This window comes from Cucumis melo, chromosome 12 (genome assembly GCF_025177605.1).
Source record: "Cucumis melo cultivar AY chromosome 12, USDA_Cmelo_AY_1.0, whole genome shotgun sequence".
NCBI lineage: Eukaryota > Viridiplantae > Streptophyta > Magnoliopsida > Cucurbitales > Cucurbitaceae > Cucumis > Cucumis melo.
In genome coordinates this window covers 11,761,859-11,780,923 of record NC_066868.1, presented here as the reverse complement: position 1 = coordinate 11,780,923, position 19,065 = coordinate 11,761,859, and the positions used below count along the sequence as shown (strand labels likewise).

The window sequence follows — 19,065 nt, the reverse complement described above, 5'->3', positions numbered from 1 at the left end:
GGAATTGTTTAGGGAAACACACGCTACGAGTGGCCAATTCATTTCGCAGGCGGCCACAATTGCGTATGTAAGTTTATACATTTGTTTTATTTTGTACTTTTATTTATGAATTCATAACTTAATTCAATAATTTGTTGTAAAATCAAATGCTAGAATCCTAGTCTCAATCCACCCTAGAGAGTTCTCAACCACTCTCTAGGGACGAGACATACGAGTTCCTTTTCGGTAAACGATCAAGCTACTCAAAAGGTCTTGGTTGGGGCCCCAAGCCCAAGTCCTACAAAAGTAGCGCTAGTAGTTCTTTGACCTCATGTTTGGAATCTAGGTAGGTTGAAGAAGCTAAAGTCCATATTGAGCAACAAAGATCAAGAAGCTAAACACGTGATTAAAGAGCAGAGAAGAACGTTGGAGCTACATGCACAAAAAATTGAAGAAAATGCACAACAAATGGAACAAATGAAGAAGATTATTGAAGAAATGAGTAGGGCACAAAGGGGATTATGAGCATTGTAGGTGTGGACTTGTGGGAATATGGCATTTGCGGCCATTAGGAGATCAATGTACTTTTTTCTTTTATATGTAATTTCTTTAGAACATTCGAAATTGTTAGACAATATAACATTCAATTGAGTATATATTTAATTTTGATTTGGTATTTATATAATTATTTAGTAATTTGTTGCTTACTTTTTACAATTTTAGTCAATTTAAATCGAATTAGAACCGAAAAAAATACTGCACGATTGAAAACAAATTCAATAAATTAAATATATATATATATTTTAAAATATCTCTCGACACACATAGCATCAAGAATGATACCTTCCCCCAACGTGATGTTTAGCACGCCAAGGAAACGTTTTTTAAACGCAACGTAGGGAGAAGCTAAGTTTTCTCTCGACGTCTAAATGGGACATCGGGTGTTAGGTTGTGCCGACGACTCTTGTCTGTATGCACTATAAGTGTTTAGCAAAAGAAATTCTCTATGTTGTGCGTTTTGCCTGTCGAAAATGGGTCCCTCGATGAATTTCAACCGACACCCTTTCTGACGTGTTGATGTGCGTCAGAATAGCTTTGGCCAACACCTTTAGTGATCTACGCCGATGCATGATGGCGTCGAGAGAACTTTGATTCCTTCACTACTAGAAAAACGACATATTATGATAGTTCATTGCATCCCAAATTGAAAGGAGGGGGAAAATGTCATAAAATGTCAAAACGCGTTTTTTGGCGGGAAAAAACATTGTTTTCTTATTTCACTTTTTCATGACAGTTATTTGTTGTCATAAAAGGTAAAAACATTAAATAATTTATTCAAATATTTTTTGTTCAAATTTTTTAAAATAAATTTTATTCTAAATTAATTAAAATACATTTTAATAAAAAAAAAATCTCAAATCCTCTGGCAAACCTCTCCCTTTTCTTTCCATCAAATGGTCGCCTTTCCTTTCCTTCAAATGTCGTTGGCCAAACGCCATTCTTCAAATCCTCACGCAAAACCTCACTCAATGCCTCTCCCTTTCCTTCAAATGTCGTCGGCCATCGCTCGCAAGAACTCCACCCTTAACCTTGTTTGGAAATGCTACCGACCATCTCCATTTGATATTAGAGGAACGAACTCCACCCTCAAGGACTCCAAACGCTGGCTATCATAGGATCGAACTCCACCTGCCATTAAAGAATCCATTCGGCTACCCATAAGAAGATCGAACTCCACCGGCCATTAGAGGATCCACCGGCCATCAGAGAACCGAACTCCACCCTTAAGGACTCCAAATGATGTCGTCCGTCCCTGGTGTTCCTCGCCGTCCGTATTTGTTGTAGTGAATGCCCTTCGTACATTTGAAATGTGGTTTTGTGCACATCAACTACTTGAACGCAGGTGATATCCTAATTTTAAATAAATTTTAGAAAAGACAGTAACACCAAATACTTCATCAAGCAATCATCCACAACAGAAATAAGATACTTATCTATGATCATGACGTTATGATCTAGTGGATAATAGTCCATGCAAAATCTCAAATACTAATAGGACCGAGAGTTGGAGAAGGCACTTCTACTTGGTTGTATAATGCCCGTCATCAACATGTCTCGCACGAGTTTCTCTATTTCATCCTTTTTGGAATTGAGGGTATCCATAAGGGCACACATTAACAGGCCCAACGTTGTGCTCCAACTATTTCCCTTTACATTTAGTTGGTGAAACTGTAGGGACGGGGGTTATATTTTCCTAGAAAACCCATAATTTATTTTTCTTCTTAACACTTCTCTCACTTTATTTGTCTACTTTATTTGTCTAACCTATTCTATTACATGGTTTCCTTTTACGGTTAATTAGTTGGCGAAACCGTAAAGGAAGTGATGGCGATGACAAATATGTATCAAAGGATGACAAATATGTATCAAAGGATGACAAAGATGGATAAGTAATTCATATGCATTATAAGTTTGTTTTTTGCTTGAGTTATTTATAGGTTTTATTGAGATTAATTTAGTTTATGAGTTTCATTTTGGTGTTGAATTTATTTCTTTTTATAAGTTTAGTTTGTTTTTATTTGTTAAAGTTTTGTATTGTTATGTTTCATTGACATACAGAGAGTCGTTCCAAAAGTTTATTAATATTGAGGGGTAAAGATAAATTTGAATTTAAGTGTGTATGCGAGGGAGGGGAGGGGTACATAGTTTTGTGGGTAGTTTTCTTGTTGACTGCCTCTAAAATTTTATGTTGTTACGTTCGTTTAGTTCATTGATTTTCCTTTTATTCTAAAAACTTATTTAAAGAAGAGTGTATTCTTAGTAGAATGGTCACATTCTTTGATGAAATGGTCCAATGATCCTATTCTTAGCAAATGCATGTATGGAAGAAACGATTTTTTTTTTCCATTGTATTCTTCTTAAACATATTGAATATATGGTTTTTTACTCTTAGTGAATATTGTTGGATTTAGTTTGAAAAGGAGGTGTTCTTAAATACATGTGGTTTATGTGTAAATCTTTGATGTAAGGCTACTTTTTATTTCTTTTTTGTTCTTGCGTACACAATTTTTATGTGTTTTTATTTATTCTTTAGAGGCTTTAGGAATGTAACTATTTGATAAAATGTTGCTATGTGAACCCATTTTTACTTGACATTAGTGTATTTTGGTTCAGAATGTGGAATCCAAGTTTGTACTTGAAGCCAAAGATCATCCAAGGTTATTGAGTTTCAAGCTTCTTTCATTAAATTTGTGTCTTTGAACTAGAATTGTAGCCTTTGAATTTTAGAATATCGTATTAGTCTTATAATTTTGGAATTATCATATTGGATATAAGAATTGGTTCCATTATCTATAAGTCTGACTACTTTTTATCCCTATCTTGGATATAGCTCCTTTAGAATCTTATTGTGTTTCTGATTATTATTTTGTTTTTGGTCCATGATAAATGATGTTAGAGTGTATTGTATTTGATGCCTGGCTATTACTTTAGTTTTGAGGACCTTCATTCTCTTGCCATGAATTTTAGTCTTTTTATCCTTCAATGCATATAATTTTCATGGTATATTATATGTAGTTAACATGATGTTATTGTTACATTTGTGTTGGCTCTTTCTAGAATTTTTGAACTTCTTCTACTAAGGTAGAATTTGAATTTTTATCAAAGGAAAAAAAGGTATATTTGGGTTTAATTGATTTCAAGTAGTTATTTGCTTCAAACAGTGAAGTTCAGTGACTATGTTTATTCTTCTAGGCTAGGAACGAACACCTAACTTTATCTTTATCAGAGATGATTCACTTTCACTTCAAAAGTTATTCATTCTAAATCGCATCATAAAACCTACTTTTTGCAGTTAATTTGGTAACTATGGATTGACCGAGAAGAAGTACTTTGTGTCCCGCCATTTTTCTTGCGTGCTTTCTCTAATGCCTTAATGGAGTTATCGTCTATCAGCATAATATCAAATCTTAATCTTAATGTTTGCTTCATTTTGAAATTTGTATTTTTGGATATTTTTATGCTTCTATTGCTTTTTTTTTATTTGATTTCTCTCTTTGGTCTTGATTTAACCTTTGATTTATATATACTATGTCAGATGTTTGCAGATTTAATGTGTTCTCCCTCATGTGCCCATGTAGGAGTTCATGGTACAGTAGTAATATGTTCTCCTGAATGTTTTCAGTAAAAGGGACGTTGGATGTCCTCTACAAAATCATTAGACAGGTTGGTTTATTTTCTCTTGTTAATCTTCTTGATTGATGGATACACTTGTGATTCGTTTCTTTTGTTTTTCTTGATGATTACTTTAGCTTCAGGTACTTAATGATGTAACATAATTTGCTTGTAAAATAGATACTCAATATAAGTTAGGATGTGAATTTCTAAAGTAATGAACTATGTATTTATTGTCATGTTTATTAATGAACTATCTATTTATTTTAATGTTTATTATATGAGAGTGACAAGATTGGTTATTTTTTGTTTTGGAGGAATTTGCAAATTATTAGCGACTTGTAACTCAAACTTTCTTTTCTATTTTTCAAGTTTTTTGTGAACCATGACCATCATGTATTGAGTTTAGATTCCTACTGGTGAAGTTGGCGTTGGTGTTTACCTTCATATTAAGTTGTTGAAGTCATCCCTTTCATATCCATCAACCCATCAATTTAGGTTGAACGCATTGTTTTACCATTTACAAGTTGTTTTTCTATTGCACCTATTGTTATAAACCCAATGTAAAAGAATTTATTGTCTTCCTTTTGTACGACCCTCTAGCTGCACCTGTTCTTCAATACTTGACTAAAGATGATTTGAGCAAACTTTGCTTTGGGGAATGAAGTCATGGTAGCACTCTCATTATGTTCAACTCTACTATTCCCTTTGTGTGATATTAAACATGGATTGTTATGTACCTATCATACTTTACAACATGTAGATTCTTGTAAACCCTTTACATGTAAAAAATGGTTATTAGTCAATTTTTTTGTACAAATATTATAAAGTGAATGATAAATGTATACATATTAAAGTGTTGACTATTTGTTTCCCTATGAGTATGTTGTATTTTGTAATTGAACTGGCCTGTGTAATGACATGGCTGCAAGAAAAATAGAAACTGTCATTTAATGTATTTTATTGTAAAAAAAGAATTGTAGTAATATAGAGAAATATATGACATTTGATTATTTTAAAAAAAGAACCGTTGAGGTAAAGATATACTTGACATTTGATGGAAGTCATGATTAGCATGTTCTTGATAGGAAAAAAATGTCAAATTATATAAATTCGTGACGTTTTATAACAATCGTCAATATGCAAAGAGTTACACACTACAATAAATCGGACTTTTCCTGACGTCAAAAAAGACGTCGGCATAAAGATGTCGGGAATAAGAGGTTCTCCCGACCCATAAAGTAAGACGTCGGGAATAAGAGGTTTTCCCGACGCACAATTCATGCGTTGGGCACAAGATGTTGGGAAATAAGGGGTATTCCCGACGCCGTAAGTAGTGCGTCGGAAAAAGCCTCACGTGGGAAATAAAGGGTATTCCTAAGGCCTAGGTTTTTCCGACGCCGTAAGTGTGCTCGAGAAAGGCAAGTAGTGCATCTGGAAAGGCCTAGGTCTTCCCGACGTCGTAAGTAGTGCGTCGGGAAAGGTCTAGGTTTTTCGATGCCATATGTAGTGCGTCGAGAAAGGTCTAGGTTTTTTCGACGCCGTAGGTAGTGCGTCGGGAGATCTCCTGAATATTTATTTCGTTTCTATTTTACACAGAACTAGGAAAGGGTTCGGAGAAGAGAGAAACATTCGTCACCGTCCGTCGTCGCGGCTGCAACTTCAGCTTCGGCCTTCCTCCGTCTGTAGCTCACCGCCAACCTTCTCTTTGCTGTCTTTCAAGTTCTTCTCTCTCCATTCTCACTTTTTTCAGGATCCCATTTGTCACCCTGTAGCTAAGTCAGTCAATGACTTTCAAAACAAATATATCTCAAATGAATTTTTTTTTTTTTATTGAAACAACTTTCATTGAATGAATATGTGTGCGTCTGTGCATCATAGGGTTGGCCTAACATTGGACAAACAAGAAAATCTCAAGTTTAACGAACCTTTTCAAGAGCCTTTTCTCGAGCTTTTAGTATAGTGTTGGCAAAACGGTTCCTTAACAAAGTTGCACGATAAAGCCTGTCGGGGGAGGCTTTCCCGATGTCGTGGATTGCGTCGGGAAAAACGGCGTCGGGAGAGGCTTTCCCGACGCCTGACCAACACAACATCGGGAAAGCCTATCCCGACTCACTTCCCCCGACGTTTGTCCCAACGCCGAGGACTGCGTCGGAAGATCCTTTTCCAACGTATTTTTCACTTCCCCCGACGTTTTTCGGCATCGGGAAAATCTTGATTTCTTGTAGTGACAGATAATTACTCTAACATGTATGAATTGATGACAGTTAGTTACTGTCTTAAAATAAAAAATAATGACATTCATTATTTGTCAATACTACTAGATATGTGACATTTATTTTTTATTATGAAAATATTTATTGTGATAGTTTTTTCATTCTGTCATAGATAGTCAGACCTTTACAGGCGATACAATGATTGTAAAAAAACTGTCAATAATTTCAAATATGACAGATTTTAACTATCGTAGTAGGTCATTTTTCTTGTAGTGCTTGTAGTGGATAATGCCTATCATTGTTATACTAAAATCCAAGTCTATATGTGATAGAATAATACCACTAATAGATTAATAAATATATTGGTGATAATTTCTTATCAATGAAGAGTGGTGTGAATGTATCCGTGACAGACTCAAGATATAATTCGAAATGATCGAGTCTATTAGTGATTGAGTTAATATACAATAATGTGAGTCCGTCAATAATAGATTTTTTATCAATGGAGTGATGTGAGTATATCAATGATAGACTCAATCGATATATGAGTCAAAGCGATCAAGTCTATTAGTGATGGACTAATATAATTGATATACTAAAATTTGAGTTTGACGTTAGACTAATAAATCTATCGGTGATATTGGACTCTTATCAATGGAGTGACATGAGTGTATTAGTGATAGACTCAAAATATGTGTTGAAGTGATGAGTGGACCAACGATAGACTCACATTAAATAGTCCACTACTCGAGAGAGAAAAAAAAAATGGAAGCCTGAAACCTAACCTCGAAAAATCAAAATCACAATAGGCAAAATAACATCAAATTAATTGATTATAAATAAGTTGCACTTAAAATTTAGCAGAATATGAAATCAAATTGTATCAATTTGTAAAGAAATGGAGAAAAATTGAACAAAACCGGCCGTAAAATTGATGTTGTAGAATCCATGAGCATATTGACATGGATCATTAATACATACAAACACACAAGAAGAAGCAAGAAATGGATCGGAGGAGAAAATAACAAATAATTTTTAAACATCACATAATGTTTGTATTATAATCATACCAAATAATCTCGAGATAAATTAAGAATGCAGAAAATAATGCATAAACAAACCCTTTTTCTTTTCTGAAAAAGATCACAAACCTTTCACATTTCCATGTGCCAGCCTTATTAAACATTTATTAATATATAAATCATTAGAGGATATATTTATTCTCCTTCGCATGAAGAATTTAATCCACCAATGGAAATCAAACTTATCTTTTGCAAACAACTCCACCTTCCGTGTCACTTCCACACCTCATCATACTGGCATAGACTTCAGCCTCCAAAGAACTGTCATCTTTTCCATCTGACTCCCCACTAAAACGAGCCACTTGACAATCTGTAGAAAAAATATTTGAAGAAGCAAATTCGTTAACACCACCAAAAACAGGCATTGCCGCTCCCATCTTCACTTTGCTCACATAGTTGCTACTGTAAGTTTGACCCAAAACCCCATTCACATCCCCACTCAATGCATAGAACTTGAAACTCAAGTCCAAATGTGCAAAGCAATCCTCTTGTGTAATCCCATAGTTATGGATCCTTGAATCCATTTCCGTTATGGGAACGACGACGGCTTTGATCTTGAAGTTTCCAGGGACTTCGATCTCGACCGCGTTTGTGTTTTGAGTCCTGGTTATTGTGATCTCCTTGTTGGAGGTTGAATTTCTCCAGGTCGCACCCTCCTGGTTAGAGAGAAGAATGGTTTCATCGTCTAGGGAGACAGAAAGGCGATCGATAGCATCATTCCATGTCGCAGTTTTTTGAGCACCTATGAAGAGCTTGTGGGAGTCGAAGAGGATGCCGAGAGATTGAACCCAAGTGAAGTCCCGCTTCATGTTGACGTTTCGTCGGCCGATGAAGTGGGCGTTGATGTGGAGGTTCGAGTCGGTGACGATGCAGAAATCTTGGTCTTTTTTGCCATGGAAGTAGAAGGTGATTCCATCTCCTCCAACAAATTTTGGGTCTTGGCAAACTGAACCTGGACGGTTGCAATCTGCGCATACATCAAAGTAAAGCAATCTTAAGAAGTATATAAAACCTATGATCATACAATGCTAATTTTGAACATCAGTGGTGAATCTATATTTCCATCAGTGGATATACATAGTAAAGAAAATAACAACAATTTGCAACCGTAACAGATGTATTATGTATATATTAACAAGTATTTTCAATAAAACTAAAACATCCATATTTTTTCAGCATTAAAACATTTAAACCTTGTGTATATGTTATAATTTTTTTGCATGAGGTGCTTACGCTACGCTTTGGGTTTTAAATATCCCATCCAGGTCAAAATTACTTCATGAGTTTAATATCAATCTGGAAACTGAACCGATTTTCTATCATATGTTCTAGAATATTCTATAAAATATAATAAAATTAGAAATATCATTTTGATTTTTTTACTATGAAATTATTCAATTTAATTAGTCCATGCATTTTCAATGTTATATAAAATTAGGACCATAGTATTTTAATCGACATCAGCATTAGTTTGCTTAGATGCTCTCCCTCTTCTGTTTAACAGATATAAAAAATTCATGTTTAAGAATGGTTTGAAATAGAAAACATTTTCATCATATTCAAATCATAATCACATTCTCGAAATGGAGTTTCATTTTATCAGAAATTGTTTTGAATGACTAAAATCATGATATAAAATGATATATGCAATAAAACCTATATGAAGGTGTGAGTAAACTTACTGCAAACGGGGCTGCAAGTAACACAATCAACCTCGCAATGGTCAGGACAAGAACTTGGACAACTTAGCTCCATGCCATAACAATGTGGATAGCTCCTATTCTTGCACCTAGCTTTCTTTTGCCCCGATGCCTCAGACGACGGTGGCGGAGATGTTGGAGGAGTTGGAGTGGACGGAGTTGGAGTTGGAGGTGAAGGTGGCAACGTAGCTGGCGGAGGCGGTGGAGGCGAAGCATAAATGTAGGGAGGAGGTGGCGGAGGCGAAGAGTAAATATAAGGAGGTGGTGGGGGAGAAGAGTAAATATACGGCGGTGGTGGAGATTTGAGTCTGCGAGGCGGTGGAGGAGGATTGCAGACAGCTTGGCATGATGAACAATCTACAACGCAAGTTTCAGGACAATCAGCAGGACAATAAAGGTCGGATTTGTAACATTGAGGATAATTATCGTCATGGCATTTAACTTTCTTGGTGTTTGGAAGTCCTTCAACTGCAGCTGAGAAGAACAAGAAGAGAAATAATATGGCAATTCTTGCCATATTGAAAACTATAGGTTGATATAATTAGTTCTCAAATTTTTGTGTTTTTGTTTGGAAAATAAATGAAAGTATCTCCATTTTATAGTGAATTTCTCCAAGATGTGTGGCCTTAAATTTAGGCATTTGGGTTTGGGAGCCAATGAATAATCAACTTTACTTGAGATTTAATTCATAAACAATTCACATGCTCATTCAATTATTCCCACTAAGTCAACTTTTTGTTGTAAACTTGACGAAGTTGTTTACTTTGAGTGGAAACAAAATATACGTTTGCATGTTTATATATATCGTTGACGCTTCTTGCTGCTGCTTCCATCAATGGGGAAATGAATGTTCGTCTAGGTTTTAAGTTTTATAAATCACTTTTAGAGTATTCTACGGTACATATCCATCCATTTTTATATGCATCTCATTCTCTTACGAATAATTATAATGCATAACAATTTTTATAATAATTATTAAGTATGTAGCAATATTTTAAAAAAATTGTAATATAGCAAAGTCTATCGGTGATAGGCTTCTATCGTTTATAAATTTCTATCGCTGATTGACTCTTATGATTTATTAGTGATAGATTTTGACAGATTTTGCTATATTTGCAATTTTTTTAAAATATTGTTATATACTTTTTGCAACTATCCCATAGATTATGAGAATTGAGATGTTTAAATATTACTTTTATCCTTATACTTTTTTACTTTGATTCTTTCTGGTTTCTAAATTTTGATCCTACCCTTTTAATTTTTGTCTCATAGATGGGTTCTTGTACTTTAAAAATGTTCACAATAGTCTTTCTTATATTTTCAATTTTAGTTTATTTTGATTCTGAACTTTCGAAACACGTTACAATTTCTTTTCTCTTGAAAATGAAATGAAAACTAAAGGACTAAAATGGTAACTTTTTAAAAGTTTCAAGGATCATAAAATAAAAATTATAAAAGTATAGTGATCTAGAATGAACCAAAATTCAAAATATGTGGACCAAAACAAAAAAATTTAAAAACAATTACTAAAATAGCCAAAATCGAAAATATTGGGATAAAAATAATATTTAAACCTTAAATTTAATTTCCAATATCTATAAACTAGTAATAGCTTAAGGTCCAATGATTTTATTAATTATTGATCATCTTCAAAATGGTTGGTTAGACGTGTTTTTCTCTAATATTAATGTCTATCCAAACATCACAATATATTTCAACTAATGATACGATGTATGTCTGTTATTGATAGATGTTTATCTTATCGAATAAAAGTCGAAAAAATTTAGAATTACTTAAAAGTTTGTTTTGGCAAAGATGCATTTTCTTAATGAATAATCATATTAGATAGGTTTTTGCCGCAAATTATTAAAGGATCAGTTTGGATTCATGAATTAGGTTGAAAAAAGCATTCTAAAACTTGTGATTTGATATCGAAGAAATGATTTTTTATTATTTATTTTGTTTGGAACGAAAAATTTAAAATGAATATATTTAAAATTTCATGTTTCGGTAGTAATTAACGAGTAATTCATATTACAAGTCTTTGTCATCCACTAAATTGTCCTTTATTTTGTTATAGGGTATTTAAAAAAGAAAAAAAGTAGACTATTAGTATCTATAATATATAATGGTTGGTCTGGATTCATGAAAGTTAAAAAATGATCCTAAATTTGGTGATTTAAAAATGAAAAATGATTTTAAATTATTTTTTTTTTATCTAGAACGAGAAAATTTTGAAATAAAGGTATTTTAAATTTTATATTCGAAAGTAATTCTAAAAGTGAAATTATAGAAAATAGAACAATATTTATATTTCATATAAAATTCTATGTAACAAATTTTATTTTTTAGTGGTTTGAGTGGTTTTGTTATATGTATATAAATAGTTCTTTAATTTTTTTTATTTTTGAAAAAAAAAATCTTATTTTAAAAGGAAAGGAAAGTTAAAAGTTTATCAATATATATAGTTTTTATCCATAGATGTGTAAATTGAAAATTAGAAAAGGATGAGGTGATCAATTATGTAATTTAGTTTTTTAATTGGAAAAAGCTTGACGAAATTTGAGCATTTTGAGAGGAGAAGGTTATGATTTGAAATCATTATGGTGATCAGTGGATAACAAACAAGATAATTGATTGTGAAGTTAAATTCCATCAAAATCTGTTACTATGGTTTTCAAATTTCCTTATCGATCACATTTGAATCCGCGCGATTTCCAAAAACAAAAACTAAACGTTTTACGAATATCTTTCCACTTTTCAGTTTTAGGTTTGGTTTTTATTTTAAAAAACGAAAATGTTGATATAATAATCTAAGCCCATTGAGATAAACATATTCCACTTTCATCCTACAAGAATAATAAATATGTAATTTATTAAACAAAGAGAATACGGTGACTGTTTAGTAGGACACTTCCCCTAAGCTTGGCACATCGATGTAAGCTTAATTTTTCAACATTTAAACATCTTTCTTATAAAATGAAAAACTGGGTGATTCACCATAATTGACTCCTTCACTTCCTCTTACACACTCTAGGCCACACCGTGTAGCCTTGGATTCATCCATGAAAACAAAAATATTCGATGATAAACAATGACTCCTTCCCCGTTTTTTAAGAGAAAACACTCTTGATAAATGAACGATTCTTAGTTATGTATAATAGTTGTAACTACAGTTGTGCACAAATAATGAAACTAAAGTAACAAGAAAAGAAACAAACAACACATTAACATTTGTTTATCCAGTTCGATGATTATACACCTACATCTGGGGGTAGTTTGTCTGGAGATAGAAGATTGTATATATTGTACCTACAATAAATGTTAAACATGGTTATGACTGAAGGAATAGCACTCTATGCACTTATTAACGTGCTGTTCTAGAACTGATTCATCAAAACTAAAATATGTAATAACATAATAATCATAACAGGTAAGAAGGTTAGAATATCTCCACCTTAATCTCAACACTAATGATACTATGTTCAACTCAAGCCCGAACCATTTAAAGATATCTTCTATCAATTTTTCTTATTATTTTCGATGAAAACTTCACTCAGATAAACTTACCGTCAAAAGCTTATATGCTTGCTTCAAAACCACACCCTTTCTTATACAAGATTTTATCAATATATAAGGAATAAATCCTAACCACTTGTGGCACCATCTTTGAAAGGAAAATTTTTACCTATTTTTTAACCCCAATAAATGTACAATAGGTGAGATCGTTGATATTCTTTATTTTGAAACACGCTTAAATGATTAACTTTCATTATTCTTTCTGGATTTTTGAGCATTAAAGTGATCATAAAGATGTTCTTTATTCTGTACAACATTTTCACCGCCAAAATTGGGTCTATGTGGTCCGAAGTAGTGAAACTCAAATAATTAACAAACTATAACAAAGAGTTAATTTGACTAGAAAAATAAAAAATGACAAGGTATCTACCTCTAGTCTCTCCCAAATCGGAGTCTCATCCTGTCCACCATCACACCAAGTAAACGTGCGAGAAATGACTCGTGTGTCTTGCAATCCACATTTATTGGGAATTTGCAAAAAAAGAAGGAAAAATAAGTTATAATAATTAAGTCCATAGCACACAAATGTATTATTTGCAAAAAAAAAGAAAAAACAAAGTGCTACAAATTTCGTTGTTACTGATATACATTTGATACACCCGATACTCCTTGATACACTTCATATACACTTGATACTTCTCGATAACTTTTGAATCTTGATACACTTGTTGCACCATAATACTTTTTAATTCACTCGATACCATTTGATCACTAGAAGAAAACTGGGCTTCTGTTGGAAAAAAGTGAACAAGGATGTTTAACGTCGATTTTAAAAAAACGGATCTTTAATGTTAGTTTTAAATCAGCATCAAAGATAAAGGATTAATGTCGGTTTTAAACCAACATTAACGATCTGCTTTTTTAAAATGAACATTAAAGATATATTAAAGATAATAATTTTAATTTTTTTCGGGTTTCATATATATAGTAAGAGATATATTTAGGGTTTCATTTTTTTAGGCTTTCAAACCACCAAATTGTTTGAATTTATGTCCTAAAACTCGTAGTTTGTAGTTTAAACTACATTCTATTCAATAAAGTAGTTATTGAAGTCTTATTAGTGAACATAGAATACTATAATCTTAAATCCAATAAACTAAGGTTCCGAGGCGATCTAGTGTAGACTTGAACTTTATGTAGAGACATAAACGTAGATCAAGTTCGAATATATAGCTCAAACGGTCTATAGTATATGAATAAGTTTGGGCTCCTTATTCTGGGAACACTATGGACGTGGCACACTTTTTAGTTGGTATAAACAATGTGATCCTGAATCGTTCATGTAAAAATATGGAAGTGGGAACATCCTATGTAAAGAGTTTACATAAAACCGGAACAATGTAATAGTCACTTTTAAGTTATAATACCGTTGATTGTATAAAACTGACTATTTCGATTACTGACAACCTAGGTAACTTAATCTTAATTTGAGCTAACTATGAACTTCTGTTCAAACGAAATTACCATTAATTAGATCTACATAGGTGAGGGCAGCTCATCAACGATGGCCCAATAAGCCTCCCATTTCAAAGGTAAGACCGGGAGGATAGCTAAAGACATAGGGTGCAAGACAGAATTCACTTCTACCCGCTTTAGGTTAATAGATAGGTTGTTCAAATGACGTTCGATTTTAAGGGTTTTGTTTAGTCTCAATAGTTTATTGTTCTTTACATTGTATTTTCACGTCACTTGTGATGAAATACACTCAAATGGATATGCATATGATATGAGTTTGATAGAAATTTATGTACTCTCGGATTTTACTCGGTCCATTTGTCTTCTCCGCTTTGTTAATTTGTGTTTTAGTTCATTTAATATTCTAGTTTATTGCTGATCTTACAAATTATTTAGACTTTTAGAGAAAATGTGTAAAACTATGTGATTTGCGGAAGGATTTGAAGGGCCAGTAGTTTCTCTACTATCAACTCTTTAATCTTGCTATGTGTGTCCTCAGAAAATTCTTAGTTTATTTTCCTTTGTTTTTTGTTCTTTTCCATTTTAAGTAATATACTTTAGTATTGGGAAGAGTTTGAACGAATGAAATAGTAACGAAATAAATGACGAAAATTTTGAATTTGGTTTTCTTTATCCTGCTGCAATGTTCTTGGCCACAATAAGATTTTTGTTCAACTTTAGGAAGTTTTTTGATCAAGAGGTTGTTGCAGTTGCTATGGCAAGATTAATTTTGTATTAGTGATGTGTTACATGGCGTAAGTTTGTAGAAGAATTATTTTGTTTGCATATTGTTTGAGATTTGAATAATTTTTTTCTTTTCCTTCCGGAAATCTTCATATCATGTGCATGTGCAGTTAGAAAATCAAATAGTTTATGTGCAGTTTTTATCCAAGTGCAGATATATGTTTTTCTTTCTTAGGTATAAATTAAAGAACTAACTATACTTTATTTACCTTTTGATTAGAGATCTGCCACGTTTCCCTTTATGTTCCATTTCTTTTGTCCTTATATTAAGCATATGACAATTGATAATCTCTTAGATGAGTTTACTTAAGAGGAATGAGCAATTTTTGGTGCATACCTGTCTTTCATCGAGGAGAAAGGATCTCTTGATGTCGTTTTGAAATTGTTGGAATTTGATGACTACATATTTTGTGTGGAAAATCATTAGATCTCTTGACTGGATTCGTATTGCTGTTATGGCTATTATGATAAGGTCCAAATTTCTTCAATTTCTTTCCTTCTAATTTGTTACTGTACGTTAAACAAACTTGAAAAATTGAAATACTTTATTATCATGTATTATTATAATAGTTTCATAAGCTAAACATGTTTATCTATTTACCACTTTGATAGTTGTGGAAAGTGAGTTCTTATTCATGAGATTGAACTGAAGTTTTTATCTAAGGTAATTTGTTTTGATAACCATGCCATAATCAATTCACACCATGCCTTCTCACAGCGTAAATATGTTCAATATTGGAATTTTATCCTTCCGACGACTATATGGCCGAGCAGCTCACCAACGATCAGATCTCCGAGTTCAAGGAGACCTTTAGCCTCTTCGACAAGAAACGACAATGGTATCTTTTCTCAGATCTCTCTCTCTTTTTCGATTATTTTTCATTTTAGATTTGGCTCTCTGTTTTCTCGTTATTTTTTTGGTGTTTTTCTTTCGAAGTATGTAGGTGCATTTTATGTATAAAAGAATATTTTATTCAGTTGTATGAAATAATATGGCCTTGTCATATTACCGAAAGGAGAAATTTATCATCTATGAAATCTTCATCAGGTGATATTTTTATAGTTTTCTATATAGGTATTATAAGATTGCTTGAACCAATACCTCCAATGAACGTTTTACATGAACTCCTTCAATTCTCAACTTTTTTTTTATAGGTTGCGAACGTTTTACATAGGGGGATTGCTTTTCCTCATTTTGAAGAATTTGTTTATACCACAAACAATACCTACAATTAGACAATACCTGCAATAGATAATAGGTAATTCTATACTCATCTATTGTTCAATTATTCTCATTCTTCGAATAGGTTTAGTGATAATCAAGTTTGGTTAGATCATAATGATTGTATTTATTTTTATTCTAACGGTAGTTGAGATGGAGGCTCAAATATTAAAGTTGTTGTGTCTATACCCAAAACTGCGACGACTCATGGCAGCGGCGACCCAACGAAAACAATATTCAATTAGCTAATTTGGACCCTTCAAAGTAGACAGCCAACTCTCTCGATGTAACTTTTTTATTTTACAAATGATGATCAATGTAACATAGGTTACATAGTTAAAGTTCTCTCTTTTTTGTTGTTGGAGTAAAGTTGTATATATAAACATAATATTAAGATTTTATTTTGTATATACACAAGTAAAAAAGAAATATATTATACTTTCTAAAAGAATATTAATTTTATTGATATGCTACCGTAAGAAAAATGCAACAATATAATAAAAATAAATTTGTAAAAACGAATTAAAAAACAAGGCTTTAATGTTGGATTTAAATTGATATTATTGGGGATCTATAATGTCGGTTTAAAACCGACATTAAAATAGGCTATTTTAATGTCAATTTTAAACCGACATCATAGCCTAACCGTGACATTCAAGAGCTTTAATAATACTATCAAAGATGTCGATTGAAAACCAACATTAAAGGCCTTTAATGTCGATTTTAAACCGACATCAAAGCACAACTAACATTAAAGGGCTTTAATAACACTATCAAAGATGTCGGTAGCCAATTGACATTAAAGCCCAATTTTGTACTAGTGGATATACCCGCTGAAACAACTTGATACAACTAATACTCCTTGTTACACTTGATTCTTCTTGATACATTTGATATCATTTACGCCTTGATATACATAATGGATTCACAAATAACTTTGATACACTTGATGCTCAGCTAATAAACTTGTTGTGCTTCATTAGTAAACTCAACAAACTTGATACGCTTGATGCACGTGATATGTTTGATATACCCGATGTACTGCAGATACACTTAGTATTCTTCACTTATACATTTAATTGATTAAATACACTTGATATGCTTGAAGTTCTACTTATAAACTTGATACACTATTGATATACACTTTATAAATTTGATTTATATACACTTTATAAACTTGATTTATATACACTTTATAAACTTGATTTATATACTTGATAATGATTCACTTTATTGATATGCTGATATGGTTTAATAATATATTGTTGATATACTTGATAATGATGCATTGTGTTATATCAATCATCATATACTTAATAATACTGTAATAAACTGCATAAAATTTGAAGAAATAAAGATCGCATAGTAAGTATATCAACCAACAAATACATATAATACAACTACATCACAATACTAATCACTACTAGAAAAAGGCCTTTCTTGATAGTTGTAGATTTTATTTCTTGACGTTTTTTGAAAAAACCGTCAAGAAAAGAGTGATGGGAAGAAGAAACCGTCAAGAATTTTTATGAAAAATCAATTTTTAGCTTTCTTGACGTTTTTTAAACGTCAAGGAATATATTTTTTTACGTCAAGGAATATACTTTTAAGGAATATATTTTTTAGATATGGTACATCCCACCCATTCCACGATTCAAAAGGCTATTTAGAAGTATTGAATGTGCTGAAAACCTGACTTGACATGCTAGTGAAAGAATTGAAGATGGTAAGTTACGACATCCAGCGGACTCTCCAGCATGGAAGTTAGTAGACTTTAAATGGCCAGACTTTGGTTCTGAACCTAGAAATCTTCGTTTAGCATTGTCAGCCGATTGAGTAAATCCTCATGGTGACATGAGTTCTAAATACAGTTGTTGGCCGATAGTGATGGTTATTTATAGTCTTCCACCATGGTTGTGTATAAAAAGAAAGTACATGATGCTATCAATGCTAATTTCAGGGCAAAAACAACCGGGGGATGATATAGGCACATACTTAGCACCACTAATTGAAGACTTAAAACTTTTATGGGAAAATGGTGTTGAATGTTATGATGCTTATCGAGAAGAAGTATTCAACTTAAGATCGGTTTTGTTGTGGACAATCAATGATTTTCCTGCATATGGTAACCTAAGTGGATGTTGTGTTAAATGGTATAAGGCATGCCCAATTTATGGAGATAATACAAATTCTATAAGGTTACGACATGGGAAAAAAATAGCATACCTAGGACATCGAAGATTTCTAGCACGCGATCATCCGTACCGACGACAAAAAAAAGTCATTCAACGGTAAAAAAGAATTTGGTACAATTCCAGAACCACTTTCTGGGGAGGATGTGTACTTGAAATTGAAAGATCTTGAATTTCCTAAAGGAAAGAAGATCCATAAGAACCTATCGATGAACAGATGTGAAAAGATTTGTTGGAATAGGTTATCTTCCTTTTTCGAGTTGCCATATTGGAAAGATTTGCATGTTAGACATTGTTTCATGGTAAAAGTAAGGATGGGTTGAATGCTAGACGTGATTTAGTTGATCTAAAACTTCGACCGGAGCTTGCCCCCTATTAGTAGTGAGAAGAAAATATCCATTCCTCCTGCATGTTATACAAGAGGAAGAAAAACGATGTGTTTTGAAAACTTTGTCAAGAATAAAGGTTCCCGAAGGTTACTCTTCCAATATTAGAAATTTTGTGTCAATGACATATTTAAAACTTAATAGTTTAAAATCTCATGATTGTCATGTGCTCATACAACAGTTGTTTCCCATTGCGATAAGATCGGTGCTATCGAAACATGTTCGTTATGCTATAACTAGGGTGTGCATCTTTTTCAATTCTGTATGCAACAAGGTGTTAGATGCGCAACAATTAGACAAGTTGGAAGAAGATATTGTGGTAACATTGTGTTTATTT

General features: G+C 32.7%; 1 protein-coding gene across 1 annotated transcript; it reads right to left on the bottom strand.

The window, feature by feature from the left end:
* Nucleotides 1-7,400: 7,400 nt before the first annotated feature.
* On the bottom strand, nt 7,401-9,739 carry LOC103500203 (uncharacterized). The gene is made up of 2 exons (XM_008463432.3): nt 9,133-9,739; nt 7,401-8,417 (listed from the first exon to the last, which is right to left on the bottom strand). Exons 1-2 carry the CDS (start codon nt 9,665-9,667, stop codon nt 7,633-7,635), a joined length of 1,320 nt encoding a protein of 439 aa, XP_008461654.1. The 5' UTR covers nt 9,668-9,739; the 3' UTR covers nt 7,401-7,632.
* Nucleotides 9,740-19,065: the final 9,326 nt, after the last annotated feature.

Excerpts from the sequence above, each read along its gene's own strand:
- LOC103500203 (XM_008463432.3), bottom strand. The coding sequence starts at position 9,667 with ATGGCAAGAATTGCCATATTATTTCTCTTCTTGTTCTTCTCAGCTGCA. Across the intron at positions 8,418-9,132 it reads TACTTGCAGCCCCGTTTGCA|ATTGCAACCGTCCAGGTTCA; the intron begins GTAAGTTTACTC and ends ATGTATGCGCAG.